General features: G+C 38.0%; 1 protein-coding gene across 36 annotated transcripts in view; it reads left to right on the forward strand.

Moving 5' to 3' along the window:
- The window catches only part of RIMS2 (regulating synaptic membrane exocytosis 2), an 885,358-nt gene that overhangs the window by 274,285 nt on the left and 595,705 nt on the right, over window positions 1-15,368 (forward strand). For all 36 annotated transcript variants that reach the window (XM_050940563.1, XM_050940562.1, XM_050940560.1 and 33 more), the window contains one exon: window positions 5,000-5,310. In XM_050940563.1, coding sequence (XP_050796520.1) covers window positions 5,000-5,310 — 311 coding nt within the window. The remainder of the gene's footprint in view (window positions 1-4,999; window positions 5,311-15,368) is intronic.

Raw genomic sequence — 15,368 nt, forward strand, 5'->3', positions numbered from 1 at the left:
GGAATTTTTTCCCCAAGAACCCCCTATAACATTTGGGAACCACTGGTCTAAAACCTACTTGCTTACAAAATCAGACATACAAATGAAAGTGTCAAGCATGCTATCACTGAAAGATTGCTTACTTTCTCATTTTACCATATAATTATAAAACCAATTGGAATATAAATATTGCACTTACAATTCAGTGTACAGTATATAGAATAGTATAAAAAACTAGTTGTATGAAATTTTAGTTTGTACTGACTTTGTTAGTGCTTCTTATGTAGCCTGTTGTAAAACTAGGCAAATATCTAGACGAGTTGATGTACCTCCTCGAAGACCTCCGAGTACCCCCAGGGGTACATATACCCCTGGCTGAGAATCACTATTCTAGGGGGTCTTTTGCTATCTCGCTTATTTTGACTAGAAATTCTATCTTGGACTTGAGAAACCTTCTGAACAAAAGTTTCATCAAAATTTTCGCACAAAAAAGTTTTGGTTTTTGATTAATTGGGGTTTTTTTTTCCTGATTTTCTTTTTTAAAATCATTGAAAAATTCCTGACCAACTCTAACTGCAAGTTTCAGTGGTCACTGTAAACAGGCACGACTCACCCCTGCGGCGCCTCCTACTGGTCATTCTGGGAATTAGCTCAGATTCCAGTGGAGCGCTCTCTGCAGGCTGGTGATCCACCTTGTTTCCTGCTACAGGCCCCCTGTCCCTTCCTGGACCCCAGTGCCCCTTTTACGTGGGGTTCTGCCCCCTGGCAGCAACCCTTTTTCCTTAGGGGTTTCCCCTCCCTGGGTACCCCCCACCCTCTATCCCCACTTTGCCTCAGTGTAGGCTACTGCCAGTCATTGTCTAGCCCCACGCCCTGGGGCAGACTGCAGTATCAGCCACTCATCATCAGAAAAGGGGTTGGACCTGCTGCCTTGGCCTACCCCTGGGTTGCACCCTACAACTCCAGTACCTCCTGGCCTAATTCTAGGCCGCAGCCTGGGGCTTTCCAGGCAGGAGCTCCCAAGCTCCACTGCCTTTCCCCAGCCCTGCTTTACTCTAGGTACCTTGTCAGTTCTATGCAGCCAGGCCCTTCTCCCTCTACAGGCAGAGGAAGACTGTTTGCCTTTGGCTTCCCTGGCCGTCTTATTAGGCCCTGTCGCTCAGTTTGGGGCGTGGCCCCCAGCTGCAGCCACTTCCCCAATCAACCCAGCCTAAAAGGGCTGCTTTCTCCAGCCCCAGCCCCTTTCCCGGGCTGTTTTTAACCCTTTCAGGGCAGGAGCAGGGATCCAACCTGCTACATGACCCATTACAAAACCTAATCCTGTTTCAGAAGGCAAAATGGTCTCCCTGCTTTGGTTCTAAAATTTCATCTTGGAGCTTTGGTTTATCCTCTGACTTATCTGTGGGATGAATAGCAGACCTGTCTTCAGGATATTTATATATAGAAGATAGCAAGTCCGACACGTCAAGTGGTTCATTGATGTTCATTGTGGGGAGATCATGCTACCTCATCAGATACCTGAGGGAGTCCGTCTCTTTTTAACACTTTCATAAGCTTTATATAGTTTGTCAATAAAATCTCACTGAATTGAACTGAAATGAGTTCTGAAAGCTTGAATAGTAATGATGGGAATAGTGTCACAGTCAAAATGAAAACGACACCCCCTCAGAACATCAGAGAAACAAGCATCATTCTGGCTGTTTTCAAACGAGGAAGCCACTCAGTCCAGCTTCAGCAGGACCTCTCTCTTTTAAGTCGCCTTCCAAATGAAGCTTCCATAGAAATATTTTTGGTCAGGATTGATTAGGTATCCTGGCCCAAGTTTTCAACTGAGTAACTCATTGGAGATTAAAAGAACTGTACAATTTATAGCTCTTTCATACTGGATATTTTCAGGTGGTTCGAGCTGTTGTGTTAAGAGATAGGTACTACATTTTCAGTGTGATGTCTTTCTCTGTTCTGGAACTCTCTTTTTGACTAAGACATTGAATGTTATACCTCCTGTCAAGGTTTTTTCCCCACTTTGAACTTTAGAGTTCAAGAAATGGGGACTTGCATGATTACTTTTAAGCTTAACTACTAGCTTAAATTTGGTATGCTGCCACCAGCCAGAAGTCAGTGTCTGGCACACTTTCTGTTCCCCCAAAACCTTCCCTGGGGAACCCAAGACCCAAACCTCTTGGGTCTTAAAACAAGGAGAAATTAACCATCCCCCTCCTTTTCCCCCCAGACTCTCCCCTCCCTGGGTTGCCTTGAGAGGCTTACACAGATCCAAACTCCTTGGATCTTAAAACAAAGAGGAATTAACCATCCTCCTCCTCTTCCCCCACCAATCCCTGGTGAGTTCAGACTCAATCCCTTGGATTCTAAAACAAGGAAAATCAATCTGGTTCTTAAAAAGAAAGCTTTTAATTAAAGAAAGAAAAGGTAAAAATTATCTCTGTAAAATCAGGATGGAAAATGCTTTACAGGGTACTCAGATTCATAAAGACTAGAGTGAACCCCCGCCAGCCTGAGATTCAAAGTTACAGCAAACAGAGGTAAAAATCCTTCCAGCAAAAACACCATTTACAAGTTGAGGAAACAAACATAAGACTAATCTGCCTTGCCTGGCTATTACTTACTATTTTGAAACATGCAAGACTGATTCAGAAAGATTGGGAAAGCCTGGAATGATGTCCCGTCTCTCTCAGTCCCGAGAGCGAACAACGAACAAAAAAAACAGCACAAACAAAGACTTCCCTCCACCAAGATTTGAAAGTATCTTGTCCCCCTATTGACCCTCTGGTCAGGTGTCAGCCAGGTTTACTGAGCTTCTTAACCCTTTACAGGTAAAAGAGACATTAACCCTTAACCATCTGTTTATGACACCTCTATAGCCTGATCATCTAGTTTGTTACATTTACTAAAAAACTGGTCTGGAGCATTATGCAATTTCTGGTTGAATGTTTTATTATGCAAAATAAAAAATGAATGGCTGATCAAGCTGTGGTTAGTGGGGATGATTAGCCATACCTACGGCTGGGTGTGGTTCTCCTAAAAATATGTACATAAGATGTATAAAAATGTGAACACACAGACCACAAAATAGTAGAAAGAAATATACAGATGGAAGGAAGCTGAGATATGTGAAAAGAGGAAGAAATTAAAAGACTAGATTAGTGAATCAGTACTATATACATTAACTGTTTTAAAACAAACTGAAACAGATGTATTGTTTTATTACTCTTTGGACATGTTCTAGCATATAGACTTACATATTTGCTTTGTATTACATAATCAAGTTCCAAATTACTTAGTGCTGGAAATGACCTGAACTAGTGTAATCAATTACAATCTCAAGACCCTGTAGGCAAGCACATTTTATTATAATATAAATAACTAAGTACATGATTGGGAAGTTTCAATAAATGTTTGAATAATCAGTTATTAACACAAAACAAGAGTTAAATAATTTCTCCATTTCATTATTAAAAATCATTCTTATAAATATTGAATTTTTACCTTTGTGTTTATTAAATCAATGTAATTTAATTTACAACAGTTTAAAAAAATCAAGTCACATGCCCCCATTTAGCCGTACAATTAAATATAGAGGTCTAGATACCAAGCTGGTGAAATCGGCATATCAAAGTTGAAGTCAGTAGAATTATGTTATCTGCACCAGTTGAAGATCTGATCCAAAGTTCCTAATCTTGATTTTTCATTAATTTAATCCATTTTCTTATATTTTACCCCCTCTTATTGCTTCTGTCACGGTACCCTTATCTCTTAATAATAATCTTTTCCCCTCTATCTGATCACTAAAAGCTCAGATTTACATTAAGTCTACTGTAGAATAAAAATCTATGGTCTTGAATTTCATGTTGGAACCTTTTAAAAATATTAGCTTTAACTGTGTTTTGGATTTTAATTTGACAAAAGCCATATTTATAATCTGAACCACAGTAATTGCCTTATTAAAAAAAATTAGATCACCTACCTATTATATCCTGACGTACTTTGATACCATTAGGTTATTAAATTCAAAGAAATAAAATTTAACACTTTAAAAAATACAAACATAGCTTTCAACTTGATGATAAAATCTATGAAAATGGAACGTCCTAGCACTCTGAAATGTGTATTTGATTAATTGGGCTTGGTGACTGATTAATTCTGCATTACAGGGTTTGTTAGAATGTATTATTGGCCAGGATCCTTTTAACAATAAATGTTGTTGTGTGGAATGTTTGTTTGGGCCATATGCATGATACGGAGTGGGGGAACATTCACAAATGAAAGACTTGTAACATTGCTCTCTATTTTTCAAGGCTGTTGTTAAATGGTGACGTGATGTAACAGGTATTAAGTAGAGTCCATTAATGATTTAGCATCCAATTCATTTAAAAAGCCAATGGTTATTTTAAAAAGATCCTAAAACAAAAGTCAAAGAGGACCAAAATTTGGGAGTGTATTAGTGTTTTAGCTGAAGGGAAAATATTTAGAAAGAACTTTTGTATCATTTAAAATACTTTCAATTTAAAAACAGTTGAAAAGTTAATCTTTATTAATTCTATTTCAAAACAATCTCTTCTGAAAATTAGTATGTCCAACTAATTAGAAGGTGGGAATGGGCAACACGGCATGGATTACTTGATTGTTACCTGTTCCGTTCATTTCCTCTGAAGCAACTGGCATTGGCTACTGTTGGGAGACAGGATACTGGGCTAGATGGACCTTTGGTCTGACCCAGTATGGCCGTTCTTATGCTCTTATGATTTACCATCTTTCCATTTACTGTAAATGCAAATACTTTCTTGCATTATATTTTACTAAAGAAACTTTTCTTTCCATGTTTGTCTAGACATATTTTGTTATGCTTATTAATACCTTGTCTGTAACTTTTATTTTAAAGAAGTGAAGTTATACTCGTTTGTATCTCCAGAACTAGCAGCCCAACTGACACATGCTTAACTAAAATTTTTTTTTTGTATTCTTTCACAAAACTAATTTGTTTTTCATTTAAATCAATGCATAGGTAATGTGGGTATGTAACTTGTGCCGAAAACAACAAGAAATCCTCACAAAATCAGGAGCTTGGTTCTACAACAGTGGATCAAATACACCACAGCAGCCTGATCAAGAATGTATTAGAGGGTTGCGGAATGAGGAAGCACCTCAGGAGAAAAAAGCAAAGCTGCAGGAACAGTCCCAGTACCAAGGACCCTCAGGTGACATATCAACACCAGCTTTGGACAAAAGTAGATCTCAAGTGCTCACAAGACAAGACTCAATTAAAAATGGTTCAGGAGTGAAGCACCAGGTAGCAAGTGACACAACTTCAGACAGGTAAGGAACTGTTTCATCTTCATACTGATAAGAGAGTTTGTTGAAGTTGACTTTATTCTACAAATCCTATGTGACACTCTTGCATCTTCTGATTATATGTATTTTAGGTTGTTTTTTAAACAGTTCTAATTGGTAAGCAGGTGAGGAGCCTTTCATTGCGGTCAGAAATTTGCACACAGCATGCTGTCTTCTTCATCCTCTCCTTCTCAGAAAAGGTATTAGCCAGCCAAAAAATGAAAATGTGATGCTGAAAGTGTACATTGTGCTTAGGTCATTTCCTTCTTACAAAACACTCTTTGTATACTCTTTATAAAATATGTAGTCCGCAGTTTTGTGTGATCACTAACTTTCTGGCATAATTATTGTGATTACTGCCAATACTTAAAAAACAAGGCATGCCAAGGTATGTTGTTGGAATTTAGTAGTCATTCAGATTGTCACAATGTTACTTTGCATAATACCTGCTGTATTTTGAATGCAAGATTCTAATATTTTTGAGTGATGACATCAGCACTGCATCTTCCTCAGAGTTTCTAACCTCAGGTTTAAACCTCAATCCCCTTCATCAATAAAAAAATAAAATAACTCTTAACCCGTTCATCTTAGTGTCACTTATCACAGGCTGAAACTATAACTATTTTTTAAATTAATATAATTATAACTTTCCTTCCACTTGCCTCACCAAATTCTAATCTTTATTTCCTGCCCTGGTTGGAAAAAAGTTGAATGTAATTAACCAGATGTTTTTGCTTCACCTATTCTGCCTGCTGCCCTTTGCTCTGATTTCAGTTGACAGGTTCAGTGCTGAATGGCTCCAAGTGCTTCTTAATTATATTCACTGTCTCTGAGCTCCACAATACTGAAGTTGGCAGTTGAACTCATTGCTAAAGAGCAGCAGGAACAATGGGAGAAAAAAAGACTAATTCTATTTCTCATTTTTTCTTAATTATGCTTAGAAAATGGAATCATGCATCCCCTATAGTATTATAATGATAATGCCCCATCTCCTTAGCAGTATTTCAATTCCTGTATAAAGGCTAGATAGATAGATTTTTAAAATGCTATTGTCTAAAACTCTAACTACAGGTATAATATAAATATACACAGTTCAGAATAAAATAGACCAACAGGAAAAAATACTCTGTCCTTTAATTCCATCCATTCCTGTTAAGATCATCAATATCCAACTTGTTGATAAACTGTATGGTCAATTGCTTGACTACACTTGGTTTGTTATGAAATATATTCAAGAGACCAAATAATCAATCAGTCATGTTTATTGCTAAAAGCCATTAATAATATAGTGTAGGAAAAAGGTTCAATACTACAGTGTCTCAGGGAAGCTGTCTCACACAGGGTTGTTACATTCCTCTTATACAGAAGATGTGCTCCCAAAGTTACCCATTTCAGTTAGGGGTGTTTATAAAATCCAGCCCATCAGTTTCTCCTAATCCCTTAACTTTTATGTACCTTTCCTTATCTTGTTTTGGACACTAGCATTCCAGGTCCTGATTTGTGAAGGTACTTCCTCAGCTTGTACCAAGATATAAAACAAATGTAGCTTGATTTTTGACAAGTTTCCTCTCTCTTATGCCAAATACTAAGCTATACTATTGCAGGGTATTGTGGGATGTAGCTTAGCATAAGTGAACAGAACTCTCGGAAAAACATAGGCCTATTCAGCTCTTATTACTAGCAGGCATTCACATAATGTGGTATATACTAACCTAATGTACGTGTCTTGGGTAACAAACAAACACTGGCTCCTTCAGACCCAGTCTCCTCTTTCAGTTTTATTTGTATACTTACTCATCCTATTGCCTCTTAACTAACATAAATACAACCTTGTGTAACAACCACACCTAAAATTGTATCTATGGTAAATGCTGCACATCCTTGAGGTTTAGAGGGGCCTCTAGTACTGAGAAAATCTCTCTTTATTTTTCTGTGGTTATAATACCCTGTCTTAATGTTCATGGAGCCAATCTTCCTTCCATTGAAGAGAGCTTGAAATAGGATACATCCTGATGCATGACCATCTCTTTCCTAAGCTGGCCAGAGTGTCTATTAGAGAAGGATGCCAGACTCTCCCTATATCAGGGTCTCTAAGAGATGCTAGACTAAAATCCAGGGACTGAGCTAAGTCTCAAACATTAATCATTAGATAACAGTGTGTTGCATTACCAATGTGGTAGTCTTAACAGTATCAATATTTTAAAAAGGAATTATAATTATATTTAAAACAAAATTTTAAAAGTGAAGACTTTCATTTTATTACCCTTTTATTAAAATAGTACATAGTATTTTCCTAATAATATAATGTTTTCTTTTTTAAATTATAAAGTATTTTGTGGTATTCTCTTAGGCTAATGGAGCAGTGCCGATTAGCCTAAAGTATTATTTTTTCTTTTTGATTGCTGATCGTGCTCTAAGAACCTCTTTCCATCTTCTAATCCCTCCAGTTTTGGTCAAGCTAGGATATCCAAAGTATCTTAAAGAGTGTGAGGCTTGATTTTATATCTTCTGTTTAAAAATCAAAATTAGAATGTCTAATAATACAGATGTATCTCTTTAAGTGCAACTGAAGGATTAAAATGACCAGCCACTAGATAAGCATGTTGGATGTGATATCACCTTGATAAAATTTTATTATAAAAAAGCTCAATCAAGGGAGTGAGTTTTTCCTGACTAGTATGGGAGGCCATTTTTGTTCCTCTCACTTTTCTGCATAAGATAAATCAAAAGAGAAAGAAGACAAATCAAAATGACCCCACTGACAGTGAAGTAGCAATAGTGGGGCCAGTGTTTTGAGAAGGGGACTTATATCCAGAGCACAGTAAGTAGTCAGAAAGTGAATAAGAATATAAAAAAATAACATGTTATAACATGTTTCCAGAATTTTTCAGTGTCCCCAAGTTTATTAATGTGTTTACACCAGACTTAATTTTGGAAAATTAAAACAGTAAAATAAAATAATTTATTCTCATGTGTGAGAGAGCTCATTCATTATCCCAAAGAATCTCCAAGACTGTGGTGTATTGTTGCTCTCTTGTGACCAGGAATATGTCCCCAGGACATAGTGTGCTGAACTATTTCAAAATACTGCATGAGAGTTATAGGCCCCTTCCAAAATTTACCCAACAATATACATCCAAAAGGCTATATAAATAAGACTACCTGTATATTGTTATTTTCTTAAAATATATTAATTTGCTTACATTAGCATATATATATAGTGTATAATACTGATGTATGGAATGTAATTTTGCTATAATTTTGAAGTCTCAAGCACTGATTTGAGTTTGTGTGGGTTATTTGGTTCATTATTTTTGCTGTATCTCCAGTAAGTGGCTTGTACAGTATGGCTGAGGATATAAATTGCATACAGTCTGCTTTTTTCATAGCATATAAGAAAGAATAAGTATGCTTACAGATTAATATATTTTTCCAGTTAAATTTGAAAATTGGTGTCTTTAATTTGTTTTGAGCTTTTGCTTACTGAGCACCTACAGCTTTCATTAACCGTAATTGCAGTAGTCTTCACTTAGCACTTCGGCATATCAGACTCCAAGTGTCTCACTTTGGGCACCTAGAAAATGAGGAACACACAGTTAGTGGCCACCTGAGAAAATATTGGAGTAAGTCACTTGCCCAGCATCATACTGGAAATCTGTAGCTGAGTTAAGAATAGAACTGAGCTCTTGTGGGTAGCATTCACCTCCTTCACCATGAAACCATACTTGCTGTCCCTGCCTTATTCTTTATCACTGCTCTGTTTATCCCTTTCTCCCACCTTTCATCTCTTTGTCTGTCTCCTTTGATTGTAAGTTCTTTGGAACAGGCACCATATCTTCTTGACTATCTGTGTATCATCTAACATATTTCGGGCGCTACTGCAATAGTAATAATCTTGATTAACAGAATATTCAATATTAACAATATCTTGAGTAATATTCTTTTCCTGCTACATGTACAGAACTCCAGTTTGATATCAGTGTGAACACTGTGGCTGTGGGAAGAGCAAGGTATTTGAGTGGAGATCCTATTTTATTGACCTAAGAGCAGAAGTTTGCCTTAAAACTCTTGAGCTGGGTTTGAACTGGAAAATTTAGATCTGACCTTCTTCAAGGCTGTTTGGAAAAGAGGGTTCAGTTTGGGCCCATGTCTACTAAAAACAGAAGTCAAAATCAACTTAACAGAAAGTTGCACTTGTCACCACCAGATCGGTCTTCCATTACTAAATATGTTTCTAGTATATATATGGTAGTTGTAATATGCCTTAAAATATTTTTATATTGCTGTTTGTGAAATAAATCTATGGAGAAGTCAGAGCCAGAAGGTTTATGATTGGACCCAGTGTTACACTGGTTTAAGTTAGTGACCTACCTATATCTGTCATTGATAGATGCTACACTGGCATTGTTTGTATCATGCAGATATTTTATCCTACAGATGGACAGGAAATATATAGTATGTTGAAAGATTTAATCAGTTTTTGAACAAACTATAGGTGTTGATAGGGACATAGGGCCAGGGCCTCTGAAAACTGGTGAGCAATGTGAATCCAAGAAAAGTAATCTAAAATATTAAATACAATCTAAACAGTAGATGCAGAAGGTCCATTTTTAGATCTGTTGTGCATAGATGGGTTATTTATTCTGCTGCGCATTGCAGTTCTTTGATTTGTACTATCCAATTTATTTTTTTCCTGGATTACTCAAAAAGGTCCTTTTTATTTTACTGTTATTAATAGCACCATACAGTCTGTCATTGTCTTCAAAACCAACTCTGTAGCCATTTTCTAATATATTACATTTCCACCCCAGCTACAACTGTGATCTTAATATCATCTGGATAGAAATATTGTCTTTTCTGAAGCCACCTGTAATATCCCTTCATTAATCATTATGTAGAGGACTCTCAGTCTTCCCTCTCCTAATCCAAATCCAAGACAAATCAAGATAATACTCTGCAATTAAAGAGAAGAGAAGGGGATCCTTATGATTGCTCCCAAACTCAAGCTTCTTTGCATGGCACCATACTGTTTGTCTGGAGTTATTCACATGGAGTGAATAGCAGATGTTACCATGTTTGAATACTGCCATGAGCATGAAATAAGAAGTCATGCCTCCCTCTATGCCAATATAGAAAGTATGACACTCAGAGATGACATAACAGGGACTCAGCTAGGCTATAAGAATGGGTTATTCAATTCAGACAAATAAGAGTTGGCTACATTCTTGTTCATCCATTGTTCATCCCATACAAACTCCACACCCTTTCAGAGATTTGAATAAGTTAGGTTAACTTCTAAAAAAATATAGTTTTCATACATCTGTACTTTCCGTATTTGGCCAATATACTATAGGGAAGGCTATTCTCAAAGTATATCCTACCCTGGTGCAGGAAGTAGTGAAAATCTTGCAAGAAATCTTGTTTTCATGAAATTGCCAGTGCTGAGTTCAGTTTGTTTCTGCTGCATCTGTTTAAGAGTCTGCTCTCGTGTGTGTGTGTGTGTGTGTGTGTGTGTGTGTGTGTGTGTGTGTGTGTGTGTGTGTGTGTGTGTGTGTGTGTGTGTGTGTGTGTGATCAAGTGGGGAGTTGTCAGCATCATGGTGAATTGGTTTGGACCAAGACTAGTAGATTGGGCTCTCTCTCTCTTTTCAAACTAAAAGAAGGGAAACAAAATTAAATCAGTAAGCCAAATCTAAAAAATTTTCTTGAGAGATCAAGCAGCATCATAACAATAGCATCTACTTTCTAGGCAGCAGACATAGCATACAACCTGTATTCTTTCTCCTCCACATACAAAAAAATGCAGATGTATTCTCAGGTTATTCTCTCCTCCTTTTGTTTTTCTGCAATAAAAGTGGATTGCTCATAGTGGCTTCCTTTATTAGGAGCCAAAGGACAAAAATCTGAAGGCAGTGCAGCTTCCTGCAGCCGGGGGTATCTAGAGGTGGGTCTGATCTGCCTCCCACGAGTGGCCGTGCAGGGAAAGAGGAAGTCTTATCCCTCCCCAGCCCAGCGAAGTAGCAGCTGGAGCTTGGCACATGGTGGTAGCCCCCAGCTGTGCACCTCCCTCTTCTCTCCAATAGCTGGATTTCATGAGGGATGGTCCATGATGTGTTTTTCACAGTTGTGAATTTGGTAGGGCCCTAGAGATGATCCTTTGTCACCTTATAAGGTATCCTAGAAAAAAATTTGTGGAAGAGAATTTGTGCTTTTGTGTTTCTGAAATTCACTGAGAGTAGCAGAAGAAACTGATGAGGACAGCACAATTCTCATAGTTATGCTGTTCCTGCCGATGCTATAGGGAAGTGCTGTACTGTAGCTAGGATACAGGAACAATCCTCTGCTGCTGCATGAGTGCTCTGTGAGGATGATATGAAAACAGGAGGGAATAGAGATTGTCTCTTCTCCCCCACTCTATTCCTCTCCACAGTCCAAGGAGTATATTGGCAATAATACAGATGTTTTTGCCATGAAAAAATCTCCAAAGAGATGGGTTCTGAGGAAGAAATGGAAAATGTCCTCCTTCTTTACTCACTGCAGGGGCTGGGGTGTGCAGTTGGGCAGCTGAGGTCTGTTGACTGCTCTCTGTTGCCTGTCTAGCTGGTCCAACTCTCCAGCATAGAGCAGAGTAGCTGAGTCATGGAGAGGGGAAGTGGAGACAGTCAAGAACTCCTGCTAGCTCTCCATAATTTGTTTCTTTGTATACAAGGGGCCTTGGACTTTGACAGGATATGTGTTTAAAACATCTAATACTGGACTGATAAACCTGGGGAATTTCTAGCCAAAATGGGATATTTGGTCAGTATATACATGTGCTCCCTATACATTTTGTCCCCCATAACACCAGCACAGACAGCAGAGTGAAACTGATATTTGTCACTTTCATTCAGTGCTTCTGAAGGAGCAGTAGTAATGTGCAGGCAATTAGGTACAGTCTTTTGGGATTGCAACTGGGGTTGTTGTGGAGGGAGTAAAGAGACAGAAAAGCCAGGAAGGAGGAAAAGAGGCCAGAAATCAGGAGGGAGGGAAAGGGTGCAAGATGAGGCTGAGAGGCAGCAGAAAGCAGCATAAATTAAATTGATGAGAATGGCACTGTCCTCATCTGTTTTGTATTGTATCATTCTCAAGTGACCTTCCCCTAGCCACTAAATGATGAGCAATGATAGACTCTAAGAGAACACCATTGGTAGATGAATGATGGCTTCTCAGTCTCATGAAAAGCCTTAGTCAGAAGCAGACGTAAGAACAACTCCATGAGTGATTTGAATTTAAAGACAAATATAGACATTTCTTCTCTTAAATGGAATTTTTGGACTCTGATTCATAGTGGTCACAATGTGCTGTGTCAGTCTGCTTCTGTGGCTGAAAGTCAGCTGACCTACCTTTCTTGTATGCCCATAACTTTTAATATATCCAGCTTAATCAGTTGTTGTTTTTCCAATATAAAACCAGTTCAGGAAAAACAACAACTGATTAAGCTGTAAACTGATACAAACCTTTAAAGAGGTTTTCTGTCTATATTTTCAATGCAGTATTGTTTGAACAGGTAGGGTATATCTACCCTGCACACTAAATCCGGGTCTGTGGGACCTGGGCTTGTGGACCTGGTGTTTCCAAGCCTCCGCTTTAGTGTCCACACTGCGTCGTAAACCTGGGTTTGTAATTGCTGGGCTTGGGTCTCACAACTGTGCTAATGCATCCATACTGCATTATGCAGACCTTCTGACTCGGATCTGCAGTTTGACCTGCATCCACATTGCAAAAGGACAGGGCTAGGACTTGGATTCTGAGCCACCCCCCTACTAGAGTCCTAGGACCTGGATCCTGAGTACTTGCTGACCTGAGTCATATTGATTTTGTGTGGATGTAAATTGGGCTCACGTTCAAACCTGACTTAAAGCCCAGGCTTCATGTATTGTATGTGTAAACATATCCTTTTGAGTGCTCTGATAAGCACATTCTGTAACTTAAACAAGACAAAACATACAAACACCTCCTCCCTCCAAAAACCAACCTCCACCCAAAATCCAAGTTTTTTCTTTTTCCATTCCTGGGTATCAGTATGTCAGACTCTGCTGAGCTACCTGCTGTTTTAAAATCTTGTTCCCTGTGATTTCTCTAGAGGCAGATAGATACAATACATTTTAGCTCACCTTTTACCTAGGAAAGATATGAAGAATGCAAGATTTGAAGACTACAGACTCCCATAGCCCATCAGTTGCTATGTGATCTGATGAACTTAAACAGTGGTCATATTGGCAGAGAGAGAGAGATGATAAAGGGAAAGAAAAGGGAATGTGGAAGAAGAAAGTGATTATGGGAGTAACAGAATAGAGAATGACAGTAAATAGGTTTATGGTGAAAGAGAGGGTGTGTGTATGGGGGAGGGTTAAGAATTGGAATGCAAAATGTATTTTGAAGAACTGATAAGGGTACTGGCTCGGATCAGGGAACTTGGGTGAAGGATCTGGCTGATCTGAAAGAAAAAAAGGGAATAATAAGAGTAATTATAGAGAATGCTGGAGGAGGAAGCTCTAGAATAATAATTGGCATCCTAAATTTGGGGCAATCTGATCTTAATTTTCACATGTCAGAATTATAATATTTGCAGACTTTTTTTGCCTGTTCTCAAAAAGGATCTCATCAGCCACAAGTATTCATGAGTTCAGTGTTTTTCCTTCTTTCACTGTTCAGGTATTCTATTTTAGGACATACTGTATATATGAACAGATGTTAGCAAGTGTAAGCAAATGTGCTGCCAATTCTTCAGTGTTGGCACAGAGGAAGGACTTCCTGCTGATGAGATGCCATTATGCAGGATGCTCATGCAAAGTCATTGTTGCCTGGCACTTACGCCTTTAAGCAAGATCTCATAATGATTGAGCAGGCCAAGGTCAATCATAACAGATGGACATGAACACTGGGAGCCCAGAGTCCATGTATGTCCAAGGAATATGGTCTTTTGGGCAGAATCTCCACATAAGCATGTTGAAATGGTTGTTTGTTCTTAAAATTAGTTGACTATAATGTGATATGCCTTTGATAATTCAGTCGTGATCTGTATTTACCTGAACAACCAACTAAACAAAAACCCAGCCCCTCCCTCTCCCAATAATCCTAATTTATAAATAGCTCCAGTGAAAGAAAAGTCAGTGGGACTGAAAGAGGAATTCCAGTGTAGTTCTGTTTCTAGTTTGTCACTCAGTGGGAATTGTCTTTGAGTGGGCCAAAACAAATGTCTTCACCTAGGTGACTTCAGATTCAAAATTGACAAGGTCAAAAATGTGTTCCATAGGTGTAAGGAATGTGTAACATCAAGTCTAAGTAAAGCTATTGATATGAAAAGCAATCCAGTAAGAAAAAGCATCTGCTGCAGAAAAATTAGGAACAGTAGTAGCTAAGGTTAAAAAATATGGATGAACTGCAATGTACCTGTGCAGGATAATTAGTTGTGTGAAAAGAAAACCTGCCAAAATCAAGCTGCCAAAACAAACTACATGAAAATACAAACTGTCAAATGCAAGCTGCTGAGTTTTTTACAGTGAATTAATGAAGATTTTGGAGTAATATTATTCAGGGTGGCTTCCAAGCAGTAGTTGAGTTAAGGGAGTATCAAAATTTCATCAGAATGTATGCTGCAATAAACCACCCTTCTATTATTTATTATGCACTATCAGTGTGCTTAGTGCTATACAAACATTTGTATGCACAAATACATACAACATGACATTGCATCACTATTTGTTTTTATGCCTTTGAGTTTACATAAAGTAATTTGGAATGGCAGGCAATGAGGTGATTGTCCAAATACTCCAGACGGTTATTACAGCATAAGATTTAAAGAAATTAACTAAATATTATGATTTCAATTTATTGTACCTTAAACCATGAAATCCTAACAAGAGTTGATCAGTTAAATTTCTTTTTTTTTTAATGAAAGCTATTTACTTACCAAAATTATCCATATTTTCATATTTCACCTAAACATTTGGGCCAAAATACTGAAACGTGGCCTTTGATTTTGGTTACCTGACATAGAGATCT

Source organism: Gopherus flavomarginatus, chromosome 2 (genome assembly GCF_025201925.1).
Source record: "Gopherus flavomarginatus isolate rGopFla2 chromosome 2, rGopFla2.mat.asm, whole genome shotgun sequence".
In the NCBI taxonomy this organism is placed as follows: Eukaryota; Metazoa; Chordata; order Testudines; family Testudinidae; genus Gopherus; species Gopherus flavomarginatus.